General features: G+C 36.2%; 1 protein-coding gene across 1 annotated transcript in view; it reads left to right on the top strand.

Annotated features, from left to right (window-relative positions):
* The window catches only part of LACE1 (lactation elevated 1), a 65,783-nt gene that overhangs the window by 5,884 nt on the left and 32,608 nt on the right, over positions 1–27,291 (top strand). The window contains exons 2-7 of the mRNA XM_014964585.1: positions 499–722; positions 9,916–9,967; positions 10,606–10,707; positions 11,763–11,893; positions 17,241–17,340; positions 20,243–20,301. Of these exons, the coding sequence (XP_014820071.1) occupies positions 499–722; positions 9,916–9,967; positions 10,606–10,707; positions 11,763–11,893; positions 17,241–17,340; positions 20,243–20,301 (668 nt within the window). The remainder of the gene's footprint in view (positions 1–498; positions 723–9,915; positions 9,968–10,605; positions 10,708–11,762; positions 11,894–17,240; positions 17,341–20,242; positions 20,302–27,291) is intronic.

The raw sequence follows: 27,291 nt of genomic DNA, 5'->3' as shown, positions 1-27,291 counted from the left end.
CAGAGCAGACTGTGGCATTACATGGCTGAACAGCTATCGCCTTGCATAGTGTGGTCTTTGACTCTTTCAGCTTGATTACAGAACTGCTGTTTTGGTCTCCTGTTTGCTTGCTTTTAAATTCTTCCTGCCTACTTTAGCCCAGCAATCTGTAAAGGATTAATCTGTTCAGAGAAATGCACTTTGCCCCAGTTTGGGGAAAAAAAATAAAAAAGATGAAATCTTCGCTTGCAACAGCTCATCCAAATCTTACCAACTCTCCAGCTCAGCATTTTAGTGTGTGAGCTTGTTAATAGTAAAAATACATGTTAAAGCATACTACTGAAGTCAGAAAGTGATTTAATGAAAAATGAAAATGTGACATACTCTAGATATGTAGATTGTATAAATAAGTAATGTATTTGAATCTTTGTGTAAACTGTTAAGAATGTGTGTTGCTTATGAATATAAGAGGATGCTTTTCAGAACTTCTGTATTAATAATGTACTTTTCACTTTACAGCATACACAGCCCAGGGAGATGAGAAGACAGTCCCTGGTACTCCTGCAGATGCTAATGCCAGAGCCTTACTGGTTTGCAATGGACCTTTAGAACATTATGACTTTCTGATTAAGCAAGAAGAGCTGAGAAATGATGAGCAACAAAGAAGAGTTGTGCAGCACCTGCAGAAGTTGCATGAGAGCCTTAAAGGCTACAGCATCAGTTCAAAAAATCTTCTCTCAAAGGTGAGGTTTATAATAAAAATATTTTTTGCATTTATATTTGCTCCTATGAATGTGCTTAAAATACATAAGTTTCTGTCATTAACACAAGTCTGATTTTTGCAGCTGAGTCTTTACAGGTAGAACATTGTTTGTGTTTGGATCTCTAATACTTCTTTTTTGTTTGTTTGTTTGTAAAATTCCAGTGGCACTCTAGAAGTAACCAAATAAAATATTGTTGAAATAATTCTGTAAGAAAATATGAAATGATTTTGCTTATGTACACTGTCTGCCTTTCCAAAAATGTCATTTGGTTATAGGAGAGAGGGGCCTAGACCATTCTTGAGCACTGGTATAACGTATGTGTGTTTGGGTTACATATACTGAACACTGAAGTTTTGTGTTCTAACAGATCTTCCCTGAATATAAGTGAAATTAGCCAGCAGAGTCTAAATAATTTAGCTTTGTAAAATATTACAATATAGATCAGACATGACTCTTTTTTTTTAAAATGTCCATTCTTTCCAGTGTTGTTAGTCTCCAGGTAAGGTAAGAAAAGAAGGAAGAGGTGATCTGTGTTTTTGGGGGCATCACAGCTCCTCTTCAAAGTATTAAAATAAATTCAGACACATCCCTGTTGCACAGCGCCTTCGCAACCATACTGCTTTAGCATTAGTAATGCTAATAGCCTGCTGTTGCAGGTCTCTGACTTTTCCCTGAAGTTGTTGACACAGAGTTTTCCGGAGCCTCCGTGGCAGTATTTTTCATATCTTGTTCTCGTGCTGTTATTCTCAGATTGCTGCTCTTGTGGCCTTGCACCTGCAAATTTTGATAGTGTGGTTATGGCAGGTTCTCATGGGAAGCAACTAGAAGTGGTGTGAGAATCCCTCCTCAGCTTTCCTTGCCTCTTGTTGTGTAGATTTCAGTTTGTATCCCAGAAAACCATAGTGCCCAGCAAAGTAGACGAGACGTTTAATTGCTTGGTAAGTATTAGGCAATCATAGATGTGTGCAGAAGCTGACTGACCAGTGAATATGCTTCATTTGCACCTGATTAACATACTCCGGTCAGCACAAACAGTCATAAACATGGTGAGGGGAAACAAGAAGAATAAAGTGTTTGAGCCTGATGATAAAAGTGTGGTGCTAGGAAAAAAGCATGGCAAAATATTAATTGCTATCATTATCTTCACATTCCGTGCCGGAACTGGAGAGACACCTCCTTACCCCTAAGAGGAGGATGTTTGGAAGCTGCCACTGCTCTCCCCAGCCAGTGACTGAGTGTTTTGCTTTTTCTTTCTCTTGTACTGCTTTGATTTTTTGTTGGAAATAACTTTTACATTTACAGTCAGTGTATGCTGTCAGCTGCAGACCTTGCTGATACATCTACATGTCAACCTTTCTCAGCATCCATTATGCAACACACCTCATGGCGTAAATCTAAATATCTAGCTCTAACTTGTTACCCAACCATATACTTCCCATTCCAACCCCAGATTCTCCTATTACCTGGCACAAGTACTGTATTTTGTTTGCATGGCAAGCATGAATAGTACCACATGAAATCAGGGGAGCCAGTGCCTACAGGGCTTATGCCTCTAAATGACATGCTGTCCTCTGCCCTTTTGGCACCAAATGGCAAGCTCCCACTCTGAGGCTCTTCTGATGTATATTAGCTTCAAGGCATGAAAAAAGTAGAGAAGAGAACATTGGTATGAGAACAAGTAGTATACCTGTAATCGGCCTGTGTTACACCTATAGATGTGCCTGTTTCCAGTGGGCAAGTATAGCAGGGTGGAGAGCTCTGGGACACACGCTTGCCTATCAGGCTGCCTCCAACAGCCCTTGAATGCTTTGAACTCATTTATGTAGCTGGAGATCATATGTTTGCTAATCATATGCCCAGCTGGAAATGCCATAAATGTTCTCCTTTTCTCCTGATGAAAGGAAGCAGACTAAACACCTAGGAAGGAGTTGGTTTTATTATTATTTTTTTTTTTAATTGAGATACAGTGAGAAGAAATCTGAATGGGAAATAATTCCATGGAGCTGAAGTCAGGCACTCTGGAAGGAAGAACACAAGAGTAGTGAAGTACAGGAAGCAAAGTATTAAGGCAAGGCTGCTTCTAGAGTGTGTCTTTGGAAGTTCTGTTCTGGAAGCAGTTGACCCAATTGTCCTTATGGGTCCCTTCCAACTTGAGATTTTAAACTTGAGCTTTAAAGAGGATGTTTGGCTGCATGATTCCCTATAGTACCTGCCAGTTTAAATCATTCAATGATTGTAACTCTGGTGTGGGAATTGGAGGCAAACAATGCTTTGGGGTATATTTTTGTCTGCTCTGACTGGTGGGTTGGCTTATCACATTACTTAGCTTTTTACTTTTGGAATTTCTTTAATTAAAATTATTTAAAACATTAAAACAGTGTAAAAATTATAGTCTAAAAACTATATATTTATGGTATTTTAAAACACTTATGTGTTTTAGGGGGCGTGCCTGTGGCCATGTTGCCTTGATGCCTTTGTAGGCTAACTCTTGAGTCTAAACCAGCCTCCTGATTCAATTTGGGCACGTACTAAATAAAAAAATAGAAATTTCTTCTTCAAAAATGCTTATCTCTTATTTTGGCATCCAAAGCAATATGGCAGTGTGCCTGAATGAGAACTGGTTTTGCATAAGTGTAAGGAGATCAAGCTGGACTCAGCTTGTGAAACTAGTTCTGTAAGTGTACTCTATTTAGGCCAGAGTTTATATTTTGAGGATGCTTGATGTTAAAAGTTGTTTTGTGGGGTATTTTTTGTTTGTTTGTTTTTTTAATCTGTCTGGGCTTCTTTTTAAGCCTTGGTGTTGGGCTTGTAATCTTTTAAATTGTCTATCTCAAAATTGTCTTTAGGCAGCGTACCTGGACTGTAGAAGAGGAAGTCACTCAAAAGGAAGCCCGTTAACTGGCTTGCTCCTACATTATCTTGTGGACGTACTGCCAGACTTTATTCATTTTCGTTCTTTAGAAAAAATTGTCTTACAGTCAAGTAAGACAATCCAGACAGTCTTACTGTCAAACCTGAGGATCAGTAGGCTAGAGCATTTTGATCTTTGCTGGTAAACTGTTTTGGACATTTGGATACTCTGTTCTAAAAGTACTGCCTTTGAGAATAGTTTTGAGAGCTGACTTGTGTTAACTGGAGTGCCCTGAATCACTATAGTTGTTAGAGCAGGTGCCTTGTAGTGGCTTAGTAGATCAAGCATTATGTGGATTTGTTATTTACTGTTTCTTTGATTGGGAAGCATGAATAGGGAAGAAAAGTCTCTATTGCAGAGAACAAATACTAATCTTATTCTATTTAGGAAATTGCGATGCTACTTTGTCCCTGTATAACAGAGCTAATGGCAGTAAAGCCAGACTGATTGACACTTTCTAAAAAGGCAGAAGTCACATGCCTTTTTTTTAGGTTGAGAATGTGATTTTCACTACTTCCTTAAAGCATTCATTTTTCATTTAATAATGCTTCAATCCCATACTTTAATTCTAAACCAGCTTTTAAAAAATTGTTGTATGGCTTGCTGATACCTGGGAATTAATGCCACGGTGAGTGAGAAGCAGCTGTAGAACTACTAGCTATTGGGATAAATGTTGTTGCAGTTTGAGGTTTTTCTTCTAGAGCTTGATATCTCTGGAAATCTTAAGAAGATTGATAACCAGGTTGAGCACTATAGTGCTGTGCCATACATCAAACCCCAGGAAAGGAGAAGAACAATGAGTTTTGTGTAAATCTTTAACAGATTTACAAGCAAGCCTAGTAGCTTGTGTAATTAAATCAGATCGTGATTCATGATGGAGAAGCAGTCGCAACAACTTTGTTTCTCTTCTGCTGACTTTGAGGAAGTTGTTTGCCAGTTCAAACGGAGCTCCTTTTGACGTAAAATGAAGCCAAATAAAGTATGGTTTAAATTCTAATGCAAGCCAGGTTTTGCTTCAGCAAAATTGTAATCAACATCCTTAATGAAGGTTTTCCCCAGCATAAGAGTCACAGCTGTGAATAGGTAGTTGCTAAAATCGTAGCCATCAAGCACTCTACCAGCTGTAGACATCATGTACTTGTCATATGTCTGCATCTGTCAGGGTTTTCTAAGTAAGCAAAATATATGTTTTTCTATGATGGCCTTTCAGGGCAGAGATGCTGCTGCAGACTTCAGTTTTCAAGAGCAGAACTGAGGCTTTTTGTGCCTATAAGAGGCGGTGAGTACGGCTCTCTGGAATTGGCCTGGGTTTAATAGGATTTGTTACGTGAGCTGCTTTGACTCATAAGCCTACATTAGCAGAAGGTGTCTCCAGGAAGTACTAAGGATAGAGGACACAGGTAAATCCTTATTCATGAATAGCTTGTTGGCGCTCTCCTCCCATGAGGGCCTGGTACTTTGTAGCTATGAATATGCTAGGAAGTAGTTGTTCAATTTTTTTCTTTTTAATGATAAAAAAATTGGCATTGGTTTTGCTGAAAGTTACTACTTAATGGGTTTTAATAGGTGTTAATGAAATAAATTGATGTATTTTAAATTACTCAAGGACTTTTTGGAAGTAAGTCAGACACTTTAATCAGTTACACATAGTAGTTTGTAGATTGACTTTTTGCTTTTTCAGGAGGCTTCTAGCAACTTGACTAACCTACTTTTAGTGCAAAGTCTCCCACATTGAAAAGAATCTACTGGCAGCTTTTTAGAAATAAAAAATAATGGTGCTTGGCATTTCAAGCATGCTCATTTTTCCTGGTTCTGTTATTGAAGAGAATGTGGTTAAGAGGTTGCAGTGAAGAAAAGTGGGAAGAGAGAGAGAGGTCTTGCTCTGTCAGCCTCTTCTGTAGACTGATATTCTGTATTTTATTACATGATTTCTTCTGTGATAGAATTGCAGAAGCCTCTTCTAAAATAACATTTATTCCAGAAATAGTAGCTTCTTGCACTTCTGAACCAATGCAAGAAAGATCTGCTTTGGTTTCAGTTTTATTCCTTATTGTCACTTTTTGTCGAAATGGTTTTATTCACCAAAAATACGGCAAAAGTAGATTAGGGAACAAATACTTACATCAGATACAATGAAGAATTTCAGTGTTTATCCAAGAAGCTTGCATTACCTCGCAGGCCAAAGCTTTCTGAAATCAGTAGTCTGGGGGAGAGGACACGACACCAGCCATTTCCTTTATGATAATAAAACTGTATTTTTTTTATGATGTAGGTTTTTTGGGGCATCAGCTTAGAATGAATTTAAGGGGAAGAAATAATTAGTCTTGCTGCAATCCAAGTAGGCTTCTGTTTTTCAAAATTATTCCTCAAATTTGAACAATGACTTTGATCTTCAACTTGGTGAAAGCATGGCCTTCTATGCTGAGATATTTTGAGATCCTCTGAATTGAAGTTCAAGGCCGTAAGAGTTTGCACAGACGTTTCAGATCTCTAGCTTTTTAAATAATACCAATTGGGACATCTTAAGAGTTGTTGAGTTGCTGTACTAATGACTTGAAATAAGCTCAATTATAAGAGAGGTCATGTTTTGAAAAGAGGTATGAACAATAGTAAACACCATTCAAGACCTTGAAAATGTCTTCAGCTACAACAGCAACTAAAAAGGAGGCCTGAAAGAGTGGGAGAAAGAGGCAGTTTTGTTAGTGTTTACAAAAAAACACTGGGAGACTTGTCTCTTGAATTTTGCATGTTTTAATTAACCATCTTAGTATTGACATGCATTTTCTCCTAAAAGTTTTTAAAATCAGAGTGTAAATATTCCCAGGAAATTAGTTGCTTGCTTCTGGTGTCTGAGGTAGGGGGCATGGGAGAAGGTGGGAAGACGTTGCACATTATTAAAGATACTTTAGAAAGAATAGGAAGTTGTCAGAATGAAGGAGATGTTTTGACCAGGATAATTCCTTAGATGAGGTAGGATATTGATTGATTAAAGTGAAGTTTAAACAAAAAAGAAAAATCCGATTCGGTAGAATCAAAGCAAGGCATGCAGTTTTGAAACACAAATGTGTAAAACATTTTGATAGTAGAGGAGAGAATTTCATATATCTGGGGACACTAATGTGTGTGTCGTCTTGTGGAAGTGTAAATGTTTTAGTATATGAATGATTTTCAAAGAAAATTCTGTTAGTCAAATGATTGGTGAAAGGAAAAATAAAAGCTCCTGCTGTGGCATGTCCTGATGATAATGAAACTTGGTGAAGCACTTAAGTTATACTTTCTTATGTTATTGCAAAGAATGTTTTGGGAACTGGGAAACTTGGAGGACTCAATGAATTTGACACATTTGTGGTGATGCCCTCGTTTGAAAGGATGTGGTGAGCATTCAAAACATACATCTAAGGATTTCAAAATTCTCTCCTCCAAACTCAAATTTTGTGCATGCCTTAAAATCTATGGCTTTGTACATTTTAAATATTAACTTTAACATCCTTAAATCTTACTGTTGTTGCAAAAGCGAATTTATTGTCAACCAATTGAACATTGTGATACTGAGATGCCAAATATACCTCAGGATAATATGGAAGTGAGGAGAAGCTCATTCGTTTAGTTTGTCTTCCTACATCTTGCACTTTTCTCCCTTCCCTCCGTGAAACAAACAAGACTACCCTTGTAACTGGAGAATCTTCTGCATTAGGTCTCCCCCTCCTTTTGGAGTGTGTGTTTCTGTAGAACCAAGAGCAGTCTTCCACTTTGTTTGCTCCCACATACCACTAACTTTCTTGGCTTCTTGCTGTGTTCTAAGTTGAACCAATGGCATTGATTGGATTTTATCAGAAATCCTACTGGAAATTGCTTTTTTTCTTACGCAACTTCCAGGCTTTAGAAGATGTATGAGAATACTTTAAAAAAAACAGTAAAAAAAAGTAAAGCCATTTTGTCCCAGGCTGTCTGGGTTTCAGTACTAAAATTCTGCTGATCAAGTTCAGTTTCTTTAAATAAAATATCTGTTAAAAAATACCACTAACCAACCAAAACCAAACAAGAAATCAAAACCAACCCAAGAATATAAAAATAAATTCTTAATGATACCTGACAGGATTGAGGAAGTGAATCCTAAAAGTTTCATAGTGTCACTTCTGGCAGAAGTATATGTAAAATATTTCCTACAAACTTCATTAATCACTCAGAGAAGATAAGAGTGTTTCTGGTATTTGGGTTGCTTTTAGAGATGATCAGTCTCAGCAAATGTGTTTGGATCTGCTATAGTATCCTGCCTTTTTTTTTTTTTATATAGCAATTAAATATCACTCAAAAATTGCTGTCTTCACAAAAAAAACTTAATTCTATTTTTTCAATCAACCAGAAGTTGATTTAGACTTTTATGGAGACTAAGCTGTTATATGTTTCTAGCCAAAAACCCCTTTTTGTCTAACATATTTTCTAGAAATGGTAAGTACAGAATAAAATACACCTAAAAATGGTTAAATGTAATTAATAAACACTTTACAATGAAAAAAATGGTGTAAAAATGTAGACATTACTTCTCATTCTGGTTATATAACCTTTACAAAGCCAGGTAAAGCAGTCCTCTAAACATTGATTTGTTTTTCTAGCTTTGTGTCATTCCTTGTGAAACTGCAAATCACATTAATACATTTTTATGTAATAAATTAAATGTGATACTCTTTCAGTTTGTTAAAATTACTATTTTTAATCTCGAAGAAATTCTTATGAATGTCTCTCTCATTCGGGCGTTTTTTTTTCTGTTTCTTCACTGTGTAAGTGAGCATCAGGAGTTTAATGAGTGCAAAGCTCTTAAAAAGTACACACTGAAAAATGTTTGTCAATTAAATTTTCTTGCAATGCTTTCAAAGCACTAGCAAATAGTTGCAGCCTTGTCTATTAATGGAACCGTTTCAGAACATCTGAAACCCTGTTCACCCATAGATTGATGATACAAATTTTTTATTATCCTATTAATATAGCTCTAAATTAAATCTGTAAGTGGGTCTTACATAAGGGCTATGCTTGCATATTTTCTGAATAAACTGGTACAACGGACCTGAGACATTATCTTTCTACCTTTTGGTCATATATTTTCTTTCATATTTAATGAAGTGTTTTGCTACTGACTCCCTGTTTCTTTAACATGGGAGTGTATTTTGAAAAGTGCTTTAGATTCAAGTTGTTTAGCAATTACCCAGCTCCAAATGAGACCACAGGGTTGCAATTTTAATTTTCTTCTGTTTTGGCTCAGCTCATAGAACTCTAAAATAACCAAATACTCCTCTGCAGTGTTTCTGAGGATGTCAATTCAGTTTCATAGATTTGATGAGAATTTTGTTAAGATTTCCAGGTTTTTAGAAACTGTTTCTTTTTAGAATTAGCCTTGTAAGTGGCTATGGACAATACTGGGGGGAGGAGGACTGTTTCAAATTGAAAGCCTTGATGTTATTGCAAATTTTTCCATAAAATACATATGTTTGAGTAAAATCAAATAAACCATCAGGTATCCTAACGTATGCCCTAAGTAATATTAAGAGATTAAAAATTCTGAAACAGTATTCATTAAAGATAAATGTCACTTGAGAAAATGATTAATAAAAGGCATACTTTGAACATAACTTTTTTTTATATATATGCCTATATACACATGTGCTTGTGTATATAGATACATATTTTTATTTTGACTCCGTTGATTTTAATCGTGTTTAAACCAGAGATGATTCTGCATTTAAAATTCAAAGTGGAGAGAAAAGGGTCCTACAATGCTCACTGGTTTAGCAGTACTCATTTTCTAAATCCTAGTGGCTTATATCTTAAGAAGAGCTGCTTTAATAGGTATATATCTATGAATACTACAATACTGCTTAATTTTGTATCCTTTTTTTACAACTGTTTGAAATGGCTTAATGAGGAAAAGGATTTGTTTTGATGATTATGGATTAGGAAACAGTTAATCATGTTATATGTGTTCTGGTAAAAAGGCATGTGTGCTAGGACTGGGGATGGGGATGTTTTCACTGTGATCTAAAAAAAGAAACAAACCCTGCATGTTTGGTCTCCTGTATAGAACTTGCACAAATAACAACACTGAGATGGCTTAACAATTCTGAGCTAATGATTTATTCAAGGTTAGACTTTGCTAGATAGTGTTACTTTTGGTGATAAAGCGTAGCTACTTTCTTACTTTACCACAGCAATGTGCTTGCTTTTATTTTACCCTATATTCTTACTTATTTTTTCCCTTTTTATTTGCAGCTGTTTGCAAAAAACAAACCCCCAAAAGGTCTTTATGTCTATGGAGATGTTGGTAAGTTTCAGTTGCATCAATTCCAGGGGATTTTTCTCTAAATATGTGTTTAATAAAATTCTCAATTATCTAAAAGCTTTATGTTTGTGTAGCGTTACTGCTTTAATGAACTATCCAGGATTAATTTTCTTCCACTTTATGATGTTACTTAATACAATTACACTCTGAATTCTGGAAGCTGTTGGATTCGACTACATTACCTTGTGTATTTTTTTTTTTTCAATGCTAACCACTCACTAATATCTAAGAATGCAATTTTAAGAATTTGGGAAGTAATTGAGGGGGGCCATGGAGAGAATTTATATATTCTAATTGCAACAATGCAGCATGAAAACATATTCACTTTTCAAAAGGAAATATTAAGTATGTTTCCTGGATGCATATGGAGCTATTTGTTCAATCTTTGGGCCATCTCTGTATGGTTCAAAACTTTAAAACAGAAAAATAAAAATACAATTGTTCCAAGTTTTCAAACAGAAAATGTAACTGTTCTTCACAAATAGTCTGGTCTTGTCCTTATTCTGTGGAAGAGTATAGTTGCATTAGTTCAAAGCTAATGAACAATCATTATTGTAATCAGTATATACTGTTCTTAAATTAACTACCTGTTGGGTGTTTTTTGTGTTTTTTATTTGAAGGCACAGGAAAGACAATGGTGATGGACATGTTCTATTCTCACTTAAAAGTAGAAAGGAAAAAGAGAGTCCATTTTCATGGCTTCATGCTAGATGTACACCAGAGTAAGTGCAGACACAGGTATTTACAAGAATTTTATTAAATACAGTATCTATTGAAGAGAATGTCTCATTCTCATATCCCTATTAATCAGTGTAATTTTATTTAGGTATTTCAGCAAAAAAAATAAAAAATAGGAGAGAAGTTAAAAGATTTTAGCATTGTCTGTCATACCAGAGTGGATATTAATTGCATATTATTTCTTAAGTATCTTCTGTGAAAGATTCTGTATGCCTGATTGTATAGAAAACCAGGGTGTGCATTTAGAATTAAATCCTTAACGGAAATGTTTTCCAGTTACCAATTAGCTTGCATGCAATCTGAAGAAGGCAATTGCTAAAAGCGAAACAGTAAAGGTTAAATTCAATCTGCATTTTGAATAAGCAGTAACTAAATCAGGTATAAACATCAAGGAGAAATGAGAACTGTTCTGGCTAGCGAACTTCATAATAATTTATAGTCAGATGCAATACAATCCAAGAGACAGTAAAGTATGGCTGTAATACTTTGTGTCAGTGTCATCATCTGTATATTTTAAAGTACAGCCATGTTGCGATGTCCAAGTTCTTTTAACTAAATGCATTCTAAGTGTATCTTCAGAGCATGCAGTGCACAGAGCTGTGCCACTGATTTGTAAACACCATAAGGGTTTTTCGTACTCAGAGAGAAGATTAAGACAGAAAATGCCAAATCACAAAGTGAAACTGAAACTAAGGTAATGAATTGGAGCAAGATAAAACTGTAATTTGTATCAGTTTTAAAAAAATAAAGCATAGGTGCATAGCGTTCAAGGCTTCTTTGATTTATGTTTTACATATTTCTCAACAAGAAAATACGAATTGCAGAATGTGTGAGTTTTTAGTAGTTGCCTGGATGCAGTTAAAAACTGTTTTTCCCTCTTGAAATTTGGCTAAATTTGAAGCTTTCTTATTTTTACCAGACTCGGCTACCTTTTACTTGGTAGCTAAATAATTTTGTTCTACCTGTCTTAGAAAAAGAAATAAAAAATACTTTTCTTCTCTCTTTTTTTTTTTCTTTTCTTTTTTTTTAATCAACTGAGGAATACATCGCCTTAAGCAGAGCTTGCCAAAAAGAAAAGCAGGATTTATGGCCAAATCGTATGATCCAATTGCACCAGTGGCAGAGGAAATAAGTGAAGAGGCTGCTCTCTTATGTTTTGATGAATTTCAGGTAAGAAGTCAGTGATTACTCCTTTGCTTCAAGGGAAACTTAATAAAATTCCTTTCGATCTTAAAATATGACATTTGTTACTGCTAATGTAGTATTTGAATCACTGGCCAGTAGTGAACTGTAGAAGTTGAAGAGAAGTCCTTTCACAGCTTTGAAGATGGTGGGGTGGGTTTTTTCCAGGAGATAAGATGCAAGTTGGCGGTGTAAGTCCCCTCATGGTGCTTTCCTTTACCAGTCTAGTTACTGGTCATACAAGGGAGTATTGGAGTTTGGTGAAAGACTCCTGAGTAATTTGGGGCAGGAATCATCTGTCTGTACAGTGCCCTGGAGAGTAACTACCTGGTACTTGCTGGGCACGCCTGGCCTTTGCTGTAGTTCATATAATGCAACAAAAATTGTCTCGGTGTGATTAAGGATGTCACAATGACATGTCAAATTAACCTAAATTCTTTCCTAGAGTTATTGGAGCCGTTGGCATAGTAGTGCCAGACTATGTCAACGTAACTAATGTTTTAAGAAACTTATTGAATTAAACAGGAAAATTAAAAATAAACTCATAAAATGATCTTTGCCCAAGCTATCTTGGTTGATTCATTTATTCTACACAGCTTGTGAATTTTGCTTTAAGGGCATGTCACATTTAAGTGTAGAATTGCTCTATAAAAATTTTTAGGAGAGAGGCTAGAGGTTTTTGGCAACTCTAATAAGCTGAGATTTTTTTAATTCAGAGGGAAAATGCAGAGCAAGATAGGAACAGATGTGTGTTAGTTCTCAAATCACCAGTACTAAAAGAACAATTTATTAACTGCAAATTGTGTGTGTTATGCTCTTAAATTAATGTATTGCTGGAATAGTTAGAGCAATGTATATCTCTGAGCTATTATTGTGCAAACCTGTGCACCCGAGAAAATAATCGGTTTATGATCAGCTCCCGTGATGGGGATTTTTGTAGCTGTGAAAGTAGTAGGTGTTCTTGTTTTTAGTTCCTCTTGCATTTTTTGACAAAGGGTAGTCCTTCGATCTGTGCTTTTGGAATGTGTGGGGTCATTGCAATTGCTGCTGTTGGATCATTTAAATTGTGCTTTATCTAGTGAATACGAACGCTGGGCTTCCAAAACTTGCTTTATAAAATCTAAATACAGGGACAGTTGTATTTACACTATAAAGAAATGGGGAGGTTTGGAGAGGGCAGGGAGGAGTGTTAACTGTCATGACATCAAATGCTCAAATGGTATAGCAAAGATGCCTCTTTCTACCAGGTATTAGTGTCAATACCTGCTTTTCTGTCTAAACGTCCACTGCTTCCATATCCTGGTGTTGCTGTGACTACCTGTCCCGCTCCCACACTGTAAGGGGAGAGACTGGTATTTCTTGTTTCCCAGCTGATTGCCTGCTCCCTCTGCTGACTTGTTTGAGGTACATCAGTCATTTCACTTGTCAATACCCAGTTTTTGTCCATGGGTCACACTTGGGAAAGTAACACAGGAATTATACTTTAAAACGTGTATCTAAGACTTTCCATTCTTATGTGAATTTTAAAAATTTACTTGTCCTCAGTGTACTAACGTTCTAAACTCACAGATTTCTGAACAGCTGGATGTCTTGACTGATTTTCGCTTTGCCTACTGAAGATTTCTGAAATTTTGCAGAAGGCACTGAATTTGGGATAGGAAACCTTCTGCTTAAATAGTCATAAAGTAGTGCAGTGACTGGAAGAGCAGCTCACATGGTGACACAATTAACATTGCTTATAAGGAGCCATAGCTAATTCAGCATGTTTGCAGCTCGGTTTCCCACTGACTAGATTTCACCACAATCTGATTCACTCCTATTTAAAGAATTGCTAGATTAAAATGAAACTGGGAAGATCTGGAGACTCAGAACATATACTGCTCTGACTTGCAGGCAAAGCTACTGTCTGTTTTGAGAGGTGGAAAATCAAGGTGGGACCATACTGCTTTGGAAAAATACTTGTGTGCGGAGGAAGCATCAGAAAACTAGAGATTTGCTGTAAACACTTCAGGTTGCTTTCCAAATACTTGTTGGAAAAAAATGAGAATAAGCTGAAATTATTTATTTATCTTCAGATCAGGCACACAGACTAATGATACTGTAACAGGGACAGCAAAAAGTATTGTTAATACTGAGATTTCAGAGGAAACCAAATGCAGAACTTCAAAAGACAAAAACATTCCTGAGGTTGCACATGCTTTGACTAAAGCGAAACAGAAATATTCTGAAGTATATCTTCCTGCAAAGCCTCAGAACTGTCAAACAAGTGGAGAGTTGAGTAACTGATGTAGAAATATATTTCAGTACTTTTAAAAGTAGTTTTGTGTGTTCCAAAATATTGTTGTATTAAAAAATAAATAAATTACTATGTCTTAAATGTTTCTTTTTGCAAATACTGTGTGAAAGCCAGGACCTCAGTGATGGGATTGAACTTCTTGGTTTGTCCATTCTGAAGCAGATTTTTCATCAGCATTTGTCTGAGCCGTGGGCTCTCAGGTTATTAAAGCATTGCCACTTCTTACTGATCTTTGTCATACAGTTTACTGTAAATATTATATTGAAGTCCTTTTTTTTTTTAATCTTGAAAGTCTTAAACCATTCTAAAAACGTGTCCTAATTTTGAAGAAAAACCCTAGAATTAAGCCATTTGTAATTAAACTTTTGATGTTTCAGAGCACAGAGGTTGGCCAGTAAAAGAGACTAGTTATTGTTTAGCCATCACATTACTATACACAGGTAATCAGAAGCTCTGATTTTGGTGTGTGACTTACGTTAGTTAGAATTCATAATGAAAACAGAATCCCTACTTCTGGGTAAGCTGGGTGATCATACAATGTTAGTCTTATGTATATCATTGGTATCACTTTGACTTAATACAAACTACAATTTAGGGAGTTTTTACTAACCTGCATGCTATTAAAAGCCTCTAATAAAAATTAGGCTCTTATTTTTGTGCTAATACTAATTACTGATAATACATGCTTATGTTTGTCATTCATTACGTGGAACTGTACCAATCAGTGGATGACTGAGTTTCAGGCACTTACACATGTAAATTAACTATTAGTCTAGTGTTTTTTTCTTTTTTTTTCTTTTTTCCTTTTTTTTTTTTTACGTGAGTCATAATGGAAAGCAGCACTAGGTCATAAAAATCTTTTCTCTTAAATGCTAATGAAATTTCTCCATTCTCTCCATTAACAGGCTCTCCTTATTGGTAATTTGTAGCCTTTGCTTTTGTTCCCTGTTGCAATGAATGCTGGATACAGTAAAAAACATGAGAAATGACAATGCTTTAGTTACTGTCTTCTACCTGTTCTACCTTATAGACATTTTTTGTCTTTTCTAAGCTGTATTAGATAAAAAGAGCTCACGTTTGCATTCCAGTTCTCAAAATCATGCTTGATTTTTTTGACTGAACTCATAATGGGGTGAAAACATCAGAATTCAGCATGAAATAATGGTTCTCATTAATGACAGAATGTTATTAATTGTTTTATTTCATATTAACATTAATATTCTTTCACTCCCTGTTTTCTAAAGGTAACATGCCTTATAGTATTTTTAAACATTATATAATGTTGTTACACATTTTTTTTGTTTTTAAAACTTGGCTATTAGGTTTTCTTTGTGATACAAGAAATTCTGTTAACTCTAAAATTCACATATATACTATGTGGGGTTTTTTAGGAGCAGGAAAATTCAGAAGAAATAAATTCTCAATAGGTGGGTGGGTAAGCAGCTACATTAGACATATAGTACAATAGTGAGCCACTACAGTAAGATCCAATAATTCAAAGAGCATGATCAGAGATGTGCAAATTTGAGGGATGTGTTACTGATTGTGCAAAACTGGTTTTGAAAAAGAAATTAAAAATCCATATGAATGCATTGCACAGAGCTAATTAGATGAAATCTTTGGAAGAAGAAAACTGTGGTGTTTTCTTACGGTTCCTTTTGAACACTGTTGCTTCCAAACTAGCTCTCAGAAATGTAACCTAGGTCCTCTGCTGTGTCTGATGTAGAATTATTTTTTTTCTTGCTGCCCAGAAAAGTGACTTAGAAATTTAGGGGGGGGTCGGGGGTGTGCGTGTGTGATAAAGTAGGAAAAAAAATTATACTGGTTAAATCTTTCTGCAGATGTATTCCCATCACAACATACACATCTAAACTGGTGAAAGCATGGCAGTCTGTCAGTCTGTTGTGTATGAGCGTGTAGAACTCTGGGCATGCCACCACTTTTTTATTTTCTCAGAACTGGGGTCTGTTTTGGCAAGTCAAAATGCAACAAGTGACTATATCATAATCAAAGGAAATGCAGGAGAGACAGGTGTAATGGTAATAAAGCTGGGTTGCTTATTAGGATTGCTGATCTCAGCTGGTGAACTCCTGTGAAATAGAAATGGCTGTTGTAACAATGGGGGCTTTTTGTTTGGAAAAAGATACTAAATTTTTTCATTTGTACAGAGAGGAATGCAAAACAGAAACCACTTATTTCTTGGTACTGTAAAGCAAGTTAGTTAAGCTAAACTTAGATGTTGAAAGAAATTTTACCTTATGGCTTTTCTTTTAGTCTTTTTTTTTCTTTGTGCCATCCACACACTCCCCTCCCCAGCCCCTGCCAGTATCACTTGTCCCACCCATTTTTATTTTTTGTTAGTGTTTTGTTACTGAAGGTTAGAAGAGGCTGACTGTGCTGGAAGTGACTGCCGTGCCTTTTGATTATTCATGGACAGTAATAGAAGGCACTTAAAAAGAACAATGAAATTGCTTATTTTTGTGATGGGCCATCTGTTGAATTGTTTTTTGCAACAATCACACAATAGTATCTATGTCATATCATTCTATTTTCAACAGCAGCTGATTATGTATAGTTGGCTACTTGTCTTTATTTCTGAAGTCCCATAACCATTTAAATTCACCTCTGCAAACCTTTGCCTCAAAGGTAATAGAAATGTAAAACAATCGATGTGTATTTTCTTTCTGTCTTCTGGTTTTTTTCATGTTGTTTCTAATTAATTAGGCCTCTTAAATGTTTAGGTCTGTTTTCTATGTCTCCCACCTGTAGTTTTATAATAGAAGTTAACACGGAATCATTTAGCAATTGGTAAAGAAATGGTGGAGTTCTACAATAAAGAGCGGGCAAGTTCTGAAAGACTGTGGTACATTCACTGCTTATTAATTATCCCTTTTTTTTTTTTTTTCCTCACCAAGCAATAATTAGAATCTTTCTTCGTGGCTTTCACTAACAAGCATTTTTCCTAGCTATAAAGCCACTTGCAGATCTATTGCGGCAGAAGCTGAAAGCAAGATAAAACAAATGTGTTGTCTTCTACAGGTCACTGACATTGCTGATGCCATGATTCTGAAACAGCTTTTTGAAAATCTGTTCCAAAATGGGGTTGTCGTTGTAGCAACATCTAACAGGCCGCCAGAAGGTAAAAACAAACATGCTACTAGTATTGTCCAAATCTAATGAATCTCAGTATATTACAAAGCATTAAATTAAAATCATATAATATTTAATACTAATAAACTCTGTAGTCTTCAAGAATCTGAGATATTCCAATTTGTCCTCTGCTTTTTCGTGTTCTTAATTTGAAAGGTTTTTCACTAAGACTTACTCCTGTCTTCTCCCAAACTCGAGGTGTTCCTTCCTGGCCATTTCCCCCCAAATCTTTCAGTATTTTCTGATCCTCTCTGCTCTATCCAAACCACTGGGAGGGTATCTGGGGACAGGGAAGTTGAGGAATGGTGAAATATTGCCTGTCTTTTGAGTGTGTTCCAGGGTAGGAAAAAATCGTATTCAGCAGAAAAAAAGGGCAAATGAAACTACATTCCTTCCTGGTGTTTAACTAGGAAACCTGAAGACTTGATTCACCAGCTCAAAGGAGAAGCTGTACCCCTTATCAAGACGTCATTCTTACAGCCTTGTTTGAGGTCATCTGTTGGGAATTACTTAGGTGGAGAGTTATTACCATTTCTAACAATATTTTTAGATAGACCATGACTTGCTAGATAGGTCCTTCTATAAAGCCCCCCCTGTATGTGTGAGTTTTAACCAAGCAGTAATTGCAGTTTTTTGTAAGTGAGGAAAATGTTTCTTGTAGTGTTAGCAGTTAGCATAATGCATGATTTCTATGCAATATTTATGACACTTCAGATTAATTTCAAACGTTTGCCAAAAATACTCAAGAGTTACAGTACGAACTGTAACTACCAGTTAACTTTTCCACCCAAATTAATTGGGTAAAAGAGAATCACTAAAGATTTACAGTGCACTCAAATGTTGTTACTAGAGTGAGAAATAATTTCTGTTGGTTTATTTTCCTTGTTTGAACAAACTGTAGCTGGGTGAACTACAGATAAACTGGATGCTGGTGCCTCACTCACTTGGGAACCATCCTTGTGTGTTTTGAAGCACTACTCTTTGAAGTTCAGGAGAGATTTTTATTTTAACTTGGGGATTGTATCCCACATCTGAAATTAAAGATGTCAGTTTGTGACCATTACCATCATGTCTTTTAACATTAATACATATTAAATGACTGTGTCAACCTGAAAGACATCTGCTTGTAGTAGGTGCTGAAGAGAGAATCTCAAGCATGGCATCTCCAGACCTGAGCTGTGTTGCAGTCCAGGGCTTGGTCAATGCCTGTCTCTTCTTCCCTTCTCACTGTTCCTGCACGCTCACGGTGTGTGTGTCTGAAATCCTCCCACAGGAAGGAGATTTGGGTTAGTGTACTCTGCTACATCAAGGTTTAAGACTGAATTAAGAGCTTCATTTCCTGTGGCTACAAAAGGGAAAAGTGGCTTTTTTGTTAGAGAGCAGATGTACCCAGCTGCTGACCATTAGTGCTATGCTTAACCATGTGAAACTTCTGTCCCAGAGGAATATGAGGGGAAGTGCTTGGGTGCAGTGTTTGAGGAATCCTGGCTTCATTTCTCCACCAAAATTACTGTTTCTTATCCCCACAAACCAGAGATGTAATAGGAAATTCACAGCCTTAATAACCAGAAGAACTAACAGAAGTAGCTGTCTTACAGTACTGTTACACTGTTCACTATTGTTTGCAAGTAAATGTGCGATTGATTGCTGTTTTAACAAATGGATAGCTATCGTGATTTGCAGAGTTAGGAATGAGGATAATCTATGACTTGAATGAAAAACTAATATATGACTTCATACGACTTTGTTAGTAATTAGGGTGTGGAATCACCTTCACTGACAATTTTCCTATATGTTTCTATATACATACCCAATTTTGTGAAAACCATTTTGTAGGTGTCCTACTGGTTTCTCATGGACACTGTATCTTCTGTCCACCATGAGGTGTTGGTAGCATGTAAAAGCTTTAGCTTAGTTGTAGCATTCAGGCATTATGAGGAATATAGGCGATACTGGTAACCTGGGGTGGTCTTTGTGGGGAATTTTGGCAACATCTCTGCCAGGTGCCTGTATTCTCTTATTCCTCCTGTCATTCATAGGGGCTGTACTGCCTTTTTATAAGGCTTCCTAATATCAATGAAACATAGCAGCTCATCATATAGTTCCAGTGATAATGTTTTCAAAGAACAAGTCCTTCTATTATGAACATGTTGGGCAGTTGGATAGTTTCCAGAGAAGAGACATTTATGCTATATAAAATCCAGAAATAAATAAGATATAGAATGCTGCTTTCCAGGTTTCTTTTTATTAATTTGCATTTTCTTTGAGTGCAGAACTGCATTTTGTTACATAACATTACTTTTTTTTTTAAATTCAGTTGTATTTTTAGCAACTTTGCATAAGCTTACACACTAATTTAACTTTTTCTTGATTTGGTAAAAGGGGTTGTACCTGGTAGAATTGCTAGATAATAAAGTGTACCTCAGTACACTGAATAAGAATGATACTAACTTTGTAAACTCAAATAGCTTATTTTTAGTTTATGGTAGGTTTTTCCCCTCTGCCAAATACTTGGCACTTAGCAGTTGCATGGTTTTGGCCTTATACCATTGTATACCCACTGTTACAGCAAGGATATAAAAAGGGATTTGTAAAACAGATGCTGCCCTTATTTCTTCTGCTAAAATCAGCTATCAGCTATATATCGTTAGAAACTTAAGTCATCTTTCACTCCCTGCCTTTTTTAGACTTTTTCAGGATGTTCCTATCTTCCTTGAGAATGTATTGAATTTTCATGCAGCAAAAGAAGAGAAATCTATTTTAGGTCTTCTTTTCCACCTTTTGTTTCTCCTCTGTCTAGCAACACTGAGTTTTATTTGCCAGACTAAAAGACAAGCTGCCATTGTTATTAAGACTAAGTAGCAAAATGGTGCTAATTTCTTTTCTTTCAGATCTCTATAAAAATGGTCTTCAGAGAGCTAATTTTGTACCTTTCATTGCTGTGCTGAAGGTAAGGAGAGTCGCTTGTTAAATGCTTTTCAATTTTGCCTGCCGTATTAGTAAATTAGAGAATTGTATACAATTGCTTTGATACTAGATTCCAGGTAAGATGTATATGCTTTAACTGGTTGGAGCAAAAATACTGGAAGGTAAGGCAAAAAGGAACTCTTCTTCTCTATAGAATTAACGTGGCTTGAAAGCTGGACACTTTTAGTATGACAAAGTTACCTTTTTGACGAAGGTAGCAGAATTTGTTTGTCTGAATAGGACTTTCTTACTGATGTGTGTCTACCGTGTAACACAGTGTTCCTCTGACAGTCATACTGCATTGTAGTTGGGGACATCTTACATTTATTATGCTACAAAAGCTCGGTGTTCCATTGGTGTGGGGAGAGTAGTGTTTGGTGTGTGCCCCTCAATTACCTTGCTTCTGGGTCTGTCTTGTGCGTAAGTGGTTTTCTGAATGGAATTTGTGAGGCTTCATGTACCATTCAACAGGCAGCAGTTCTGAGACAAGTTTTCTGGGGTCTGGGTGTTCTGGTGTGGCAGGACGTAAACTGGAACTGCTTCATTTTAAAAGATTAAAAGATGGAGCATCCTCTCTTGATGTGCATAATACAATTGGTGCTTATTTTGCTGTTAAAAAGAACGTATGTTGAACTCACACTTCTAAGTTCTGGGTAAGTCACAGATATTTTTAATAATAAATTTGGAATTGCTGAATAGATACATTGGTTGGATATTTCTGTTAAGGTGATCAGCAGTAAAGCACTTGACAGTGTCTTGAGTTTTCAGTGGGGCATTTCGGATTCATAAGATTGCTTGGTTGCCTAAGCACCTTTGAAAATCCCATCTGCTGTTGACATCTGAGCAGTAAACAGGTTTCCATGTTAATATGCCATTGACATGAATGTGGCACTCCCATGTGTCTCAGAATGGCTGTGTATAAAGTCAGGGAGGTTCCCAGTGGAAGTGGTTCTTGCCTGGATGCCTTTAGAAAATTAAGAACCATAAAAATAAACGAACAACCACTTCCACTTCAGATTCAGTGTAGCTGACTGCATTGGATGCAGGACAGGTCCTGATCATAGAGTGTTTTCAAGAATAGTAGTAGTTTCATATGCATTTTTTTTTAAATGCAGCATCCATGGCAAATATTTCTTTCTTATGTGTCTTTCCTTGTTTGACTCTTATTTTTCTTCCTTGATAAATGTAAGGCTCTTTCATTTCACTGATGATCAAACGTAAAGAACATGTATCATGTGTGCTTATTTGTAGTTTCTTTTTTTTCCTCTTTTTTTGGCTAGCTGAAGGAAAAAAAAGTGAAATGTAGTTTATGCATACAGAACACCTCATCTGGACTGGGAAAACAATCTACATTTTTTAGAAGGGACCTTGTGGATAGAATGCTGAGAAAAGTCCTAAAGATGGATTGGTTTGGAGCTATGACAGAGGAGGGAGTGGTGTGAAAAGAAACAAGTAGCACAACCCAGACTAGAGGTGGACAAACATTACTGTAATTATGAATGGAGAAAAAATGCTTCACTCAACACTCTCTTCTCAAGGGCCTTTCTAAAATTCTGGATTATATGTCATTGGTTTTTCCCCTACATCTTTGTGTTTTAACAATGCTCTAAATGTAGCTGTCTTTAATGTTATTTTAATAAATGTTGCCAATGTAACGTGATTCTTTCCCAAAAAAATAATGCCTGAAAGGTGGACCAGAGGAAGCTTATCAACAAATGACCTTAGTTGCAAAGTGGAAGGGTAATGGCAAAGTATTACAAATAATAATTCAAAAATTTCCAAATCTACATTTTGAATTCAACACATCAGACTTAGGCATTAAAAAAAAATGCACTGGAAAGTATTTTAAAGTACAATTTTAACAAATGACCTTTACGTTACTAAGGTGTGAATAGAACTAAATCGATGCTCTGGCTGCAGTGGTTTGAGAAATGCAGGTTTAGGCCTCCCCAGTGCGTGTGTAGTCTGTACCATGCCATCCTGTACCTTCTCTCCTGGCACTGGTTATGGGATGGAGTAGCTTCTGCATCAGCTGTGTATAGTTTCCATGTATGATTTTTAGGGTCATTTTCCAGGGTTTTGCATGGAAATATAATGGAAAAATAGTACATTGGATGCTTTCAATTGTGGTTTGCTGTCTTCTGTACCTTCACCTTATTCTAAGTGCCATGTCTGGTAGTGTCATTATCATCTAACCTGTTCCCTGACTTTGACAAATTGGACTAACTTCTATCTTAGTTTTCTCTGGACTCAGAGACTCCTGCAGGGCTTTTGTTTGGGGTTTGGTCAATGGGGGGTGAATGGGTGTGTTGGTTTTGTTTGCTTAGGAAATTAATTTTTATGAGCATAAATCGTAGCGTAAGGTTTTAGCACTAAAAGTAGTTCAGGTTCAACACAGGAGCTTCAATTTCCTTTAAATATTATTGGAAAGATGGGATGAATGGCAAGTAACAATAGTACATTTCTGTGAAGGGGTGCTTCACTTGAAATAGGTTTCAGGCTGTTTCCATTCCTCATAAATGGAACGCGTAGTTCCTAGATACCCTGGTAACTCTTATACAAATATATTTCCCTTCAAATTGACAAAAAAACCTTGTTTATTTCCTAGACCTAGAATTACCTATGCTCATCCTTGATTTTCTTATTATTTTTGTTTTCTTCAGGCTACATAATTCCAGTATCTGGAATTGGGTTCCTATTAGTTACAAAGATAACTACAAACCAATTTTTGTGGAATAGGCAAAAAGGTGAAGCAGCACTCTAGGGAAGATACAGTTATCTTGCGAAATTTGTCTGTGTTGCCTTTCTAGGCAGTAGATTACTGGGGACAAGTGATTGCTGAATCACCCTGCCTGCAGTGGGAGGTGCAGTTGTTCAGTTCCACTTTTCAGGGGCCACATAAAATCTCCAGGTCTGTGTAGTTAATCAGACCAGTAAGACTATTGGCAACTCTTCCTGCCCTGCATGTGTCCCCTGCCCAATTCTGAACCCATCCCAGTGTTCTCAGCTTTTGAAATAGTTTGTGATGCAATTTTTCAGTGATTCTTTAATCCTGTAACTTAAAGTAGTAGTTTTCATAACTAGAGAAAAACTCTCAATTGATTGGTTTGTTGTTGTGACTAAAATTGTTTGGGAAACAGTATTCTTTATGGAAGGCTTTGTTTCTGCAACAGATCGGAGTGCTTCTTCAGTCCATGGAATTTCATGAAGATAGGGATTTAAAGAGATAAGAAGTATTAGAAAGGAAAATCTTTTAATTCTATAATTGCAATTAGATTCAGTCTCTTCTGATTGAGCTTTTAATCTTGTAGCATCTCTTAGCAAGTGTTTTAAAGTGTGCGGAACTCCTAGGCATTTTTTTTTTTTTTTTAACAAAGGCAGTTCTTGGAAAGAAAAACATACATTGCTCACAGTTACTTTGTTCAAATGCTTGGAGCAGAAATACTCTAAAAGTTAACGTAAACCAATAACAAATATAAAATTTTTCTATGCATTTTAAACCTGGTTTACAAATAAAGCAATTTGAGTTTGATGCAAGATCTGAAATGAGGCTCTTCAAAAAAAAAAAAAGCACAGTTTAATTTACTGGTTTGGTAGTAATTTTGGCAAGATTTTAATTTTTTCAGGTGTTTAATGAAGACATTAAACAAGCCTTAAGTGTTCTGGCATCCTAATTCTAATGCAGTGACTAGTTCAATGCTTTATTGTTTGGACAATCATGAAGGAAAGCTTCTCAAATAGTTTGTTCTCTAGAATCTATAACTTCTAAATGAGCAGTTCTTGAGCTTCCAAAGGTTTCCTGGAACTGTAGCGTAAAATTTAAAAATGTCAAGCAGAAGTGAAATACCAGATAAGTAACTTCTGCATTTTTTCAAGTTTTCTTCATGCAGTAGGCCTGCACTGCACTAAGTTCTAACTGAAAATCATGAAGTTTTAGGGGCTTTCATAGCCTGAGCTTTAAAAAGATACAGTTTTAAAATAAAAATGTTTGGCTTCGGCTACCTGTGTTGATTGTTTTAACTAAAGAGAAAGAATCAGCCGGAAACCTGTTATCAGTAGGACATGAAATTACTGTAAACTTCCTGTAGTGAACTCTTTTTTTTTCTCTTTTGCTGTTTGGGACTAAATCATTATTTATTTTAAAAATATTTGGTTAAAACTGCTTTAACAGTAAGTGTTGTACACTCCTCTCCAATAGAAAATAATGTATCTTTTTATGTTATATTATTCACTGTCTGTCTTGAAATTGGTTAATAATTATGTATTTACATTTTTGTCTACTCTGGTTAGTTTTAATTAAAATATACCCTTTCATTCAAAGCAAGAAATAGAGGAATTTAAAAGTAGTTTCCCTTTTCAGTAACTTAGTTTGACTGTGTGAAAAATATTTGTTTTACAACATTTCGAGCTATCCCTAAGGAAATTGTGGGAGTTAGTTTGGTACAAAGGCATTCGGTAGATAGAAAATGCCTTTGATGGGGCACTCTGCTTTTGTCCAACCACCTGTGTGAGAAATGCAGGGATTTGTTGATTGGCGGATCTGCCTTTTTCCACCCCCCCCAAAAAAAGTCATCTCCTTGATGAAATTGATTTGTCAGTTTGTTCCAGTCTAATGGTGTGATAGCCCAGCAGCTTTCAGTATGTTGAATAGTTAAAACCTGCTTTTGAGGTCAGTGTCAGCCACTCTGACCCCTGTGAACTGTCACCTGAGTCAGAATTGCAGGGATTAGGCCTTTGATATTGTGATGGCTTTGCCTATCAATTGACTTTTTCATTACTGAAGATGTTGGGCCTTTTGTTTCCCTTCTTAGTATGTAACCAAGCAAACTCCTAAGTAGAAGGAGCATTTGTTCTTGTTCTCTCTCTCTGCAAGTAATAGAAGTACTCATCTTTTGTGAAGCATACCTAATTAAACATAGAAAAAATCGAAAATACAAAATACAGCATGATTGGAAGAGTTTTTATTGTAGGCATCAATAAAGTTTCTAGATAATTTCAGTTTGACAGATTTGTAAAACTGTTAATGAACAAAATGTTGTATTTGGAAAGCAAGGTGTCAGATTAGAAGTTACCAGCCCTTTCTGCATTCAGCCCTGTAAGCCTGTGTGTGTGTTAATTTAAACAGAAGGATTATTTGAATTCTGGAGTTTAGAGCACGTAACTGTTAAACTATTTTACAAGGTACCTGTTGCTTTAGTGTGTTCTCTTGATATTTAAGATGTTCCATTTGTTTGCCATCTATGTCTGTCTTACGCATACCTGCTCCTAGACAGTTTGTTTAGATGCAGATCAAAACTTTATCTAAGGATAAAATAGTCCCGTAGCTCAGTGTCAGGCTCCTTGCCTTCTCACTTCCTTTAATAGAATTTCCTGAGTTCTTGCTTGGTTTGTTTACTCCTTGATTAAAATGAGTAAATCAAAGCATATCATAGATATGGAATAGTTGATTCCTGCAGTATCAGGGTAAATTAGTCTAATTACACGTGGCAGTTTTATTTGCTTGTGATGTAATGTGAAATGAGGTCCTGCCTCCCTCCAAAAAGCCCCAGCCAATTAATAAAGCTTTTAAGCTCTTTGTCACAGGCCACCGTGGAGGTCTGCAGAGAAGAACTTTAATCCAATAAACATTTCATTTAGATCATGAAAAGAAAGCATGAGGAGAAGCTCCTACAAGAGAGGGTGTTACCAGCAATTCTAGCCATGAAGAGATGTGAGGAATTTGCCAAATTAACCAAGAGGCCTTCATATTTAACACATAAATGTGTCAAAACTAATAATAGAATAATTTAATTTGAGTTGAACCTTATATTGTTAAAATTCTAAGAAGCCACAACTGTTTTCTTCAAAGACTTTACTGTTGAGCTGGATGGACAGGGCAAGGGGAGGTTGTGAGAAACCCAGATAGCAAATAGCACTGGCCGAAGCTGGTGGAAAAAAAAAAAAAAGGAATAGATAATTAGGTGTAATTAGCGTGTATGAATTGTTGTCTCCCTGCCCTTGGCTTGAATAAATTTCGGAGAAAAAAAACCCTAGTGGTGAAAACGCTTTGATGTAAGAAGAGTCATTGTGGTTTGGCAGCATAAAGGCAGTGTTTTATACTTCTTACATAATGGTTGTGATACAGAGAGAGTGAATGGCCCCTGCACCCCCCAGCCTGCTTTACAGCAAGGACTTTTGGATTCCCTAGAAACAAAATGCATCAGAAGTTTTCAGTTGTTGGTAATGAGGTAGTGGACCTCATCAGAGCTAAGCGTAAGCCATCTTTAGCCTTTGTTTAGATCTTAATCACATTTTTTTTTTTATTCTGGGAAATCCAGCTTCGTAAATCAATACTACTTTTTTTTTTTCCCTTTTTTTTTTTTCCTGCCTGCCAACAGCTCTGGCAGGAGCAAAGGCTAATAGTGGGAAAAGAAATACAAATCAAATGTTAAAAAGAAAACCAACAGCAAAAAGAAATCTAGACAAATAGTTTAATCCAGGGTATAATTCCAATGAAGTACATGTATTAGGGTGAATTTGACCCTTAGCTTATGAAACATCATGTTATAAATTCAGAGTGAACTCTTGACCTTTTTATTTTGCAGAATGCCACAGCTTGTTTACTGGGAGATTGAAAGTTACAGTCATTGTTGGTTCTTTAGCAAAACTGAATGTTTATACAGTGGTTTGTGGGTTGGGGTTTTTTTACTTTTTTTTTTTTTTTTTTTTTGCATTTACACTTACTCTGTGGGGACAGTTTTTTTCCTGAGGGATGTGAAATGGGGAGAGCTGTTCAGTGTAGTTCTTATTGCATGGAAGTTTACTCTGCCATTCTTCTGCTCCCTGACTGGAAAAATGAGAGGCTACTTGTCTCCTACCCAGCACAGGCACATCTGTACCTCCTGAATTCTTTCACTTTTGTCTGAATATCTGAAATACTATTCACAGAACAGTACATTTTAAGAGTCTCTGTCTTTATTCATGCACCATTATT

This window comes from Calidris pugnax, unplaced genomic scaffold (genome assembly GCF_001431845.1).
Source record: "Calidris pugnax isolate Ruff unplaced genomic scaffold, ASM143184v1 scaffold219, whole genome shotgun sequence".
In the NCBI taxonomy this organism is placed as follows: Eukaryota; Metazoa; Chordata; class Aves; order Charadriiformes; family Scolopacidae; genus Calidris; species Calidris pugnax.
The sequence above is the reverse complement of the archived record's forward strand: the minus strand, read 5'-3'. Positions and strand labels throughout refer to the sequence as shown.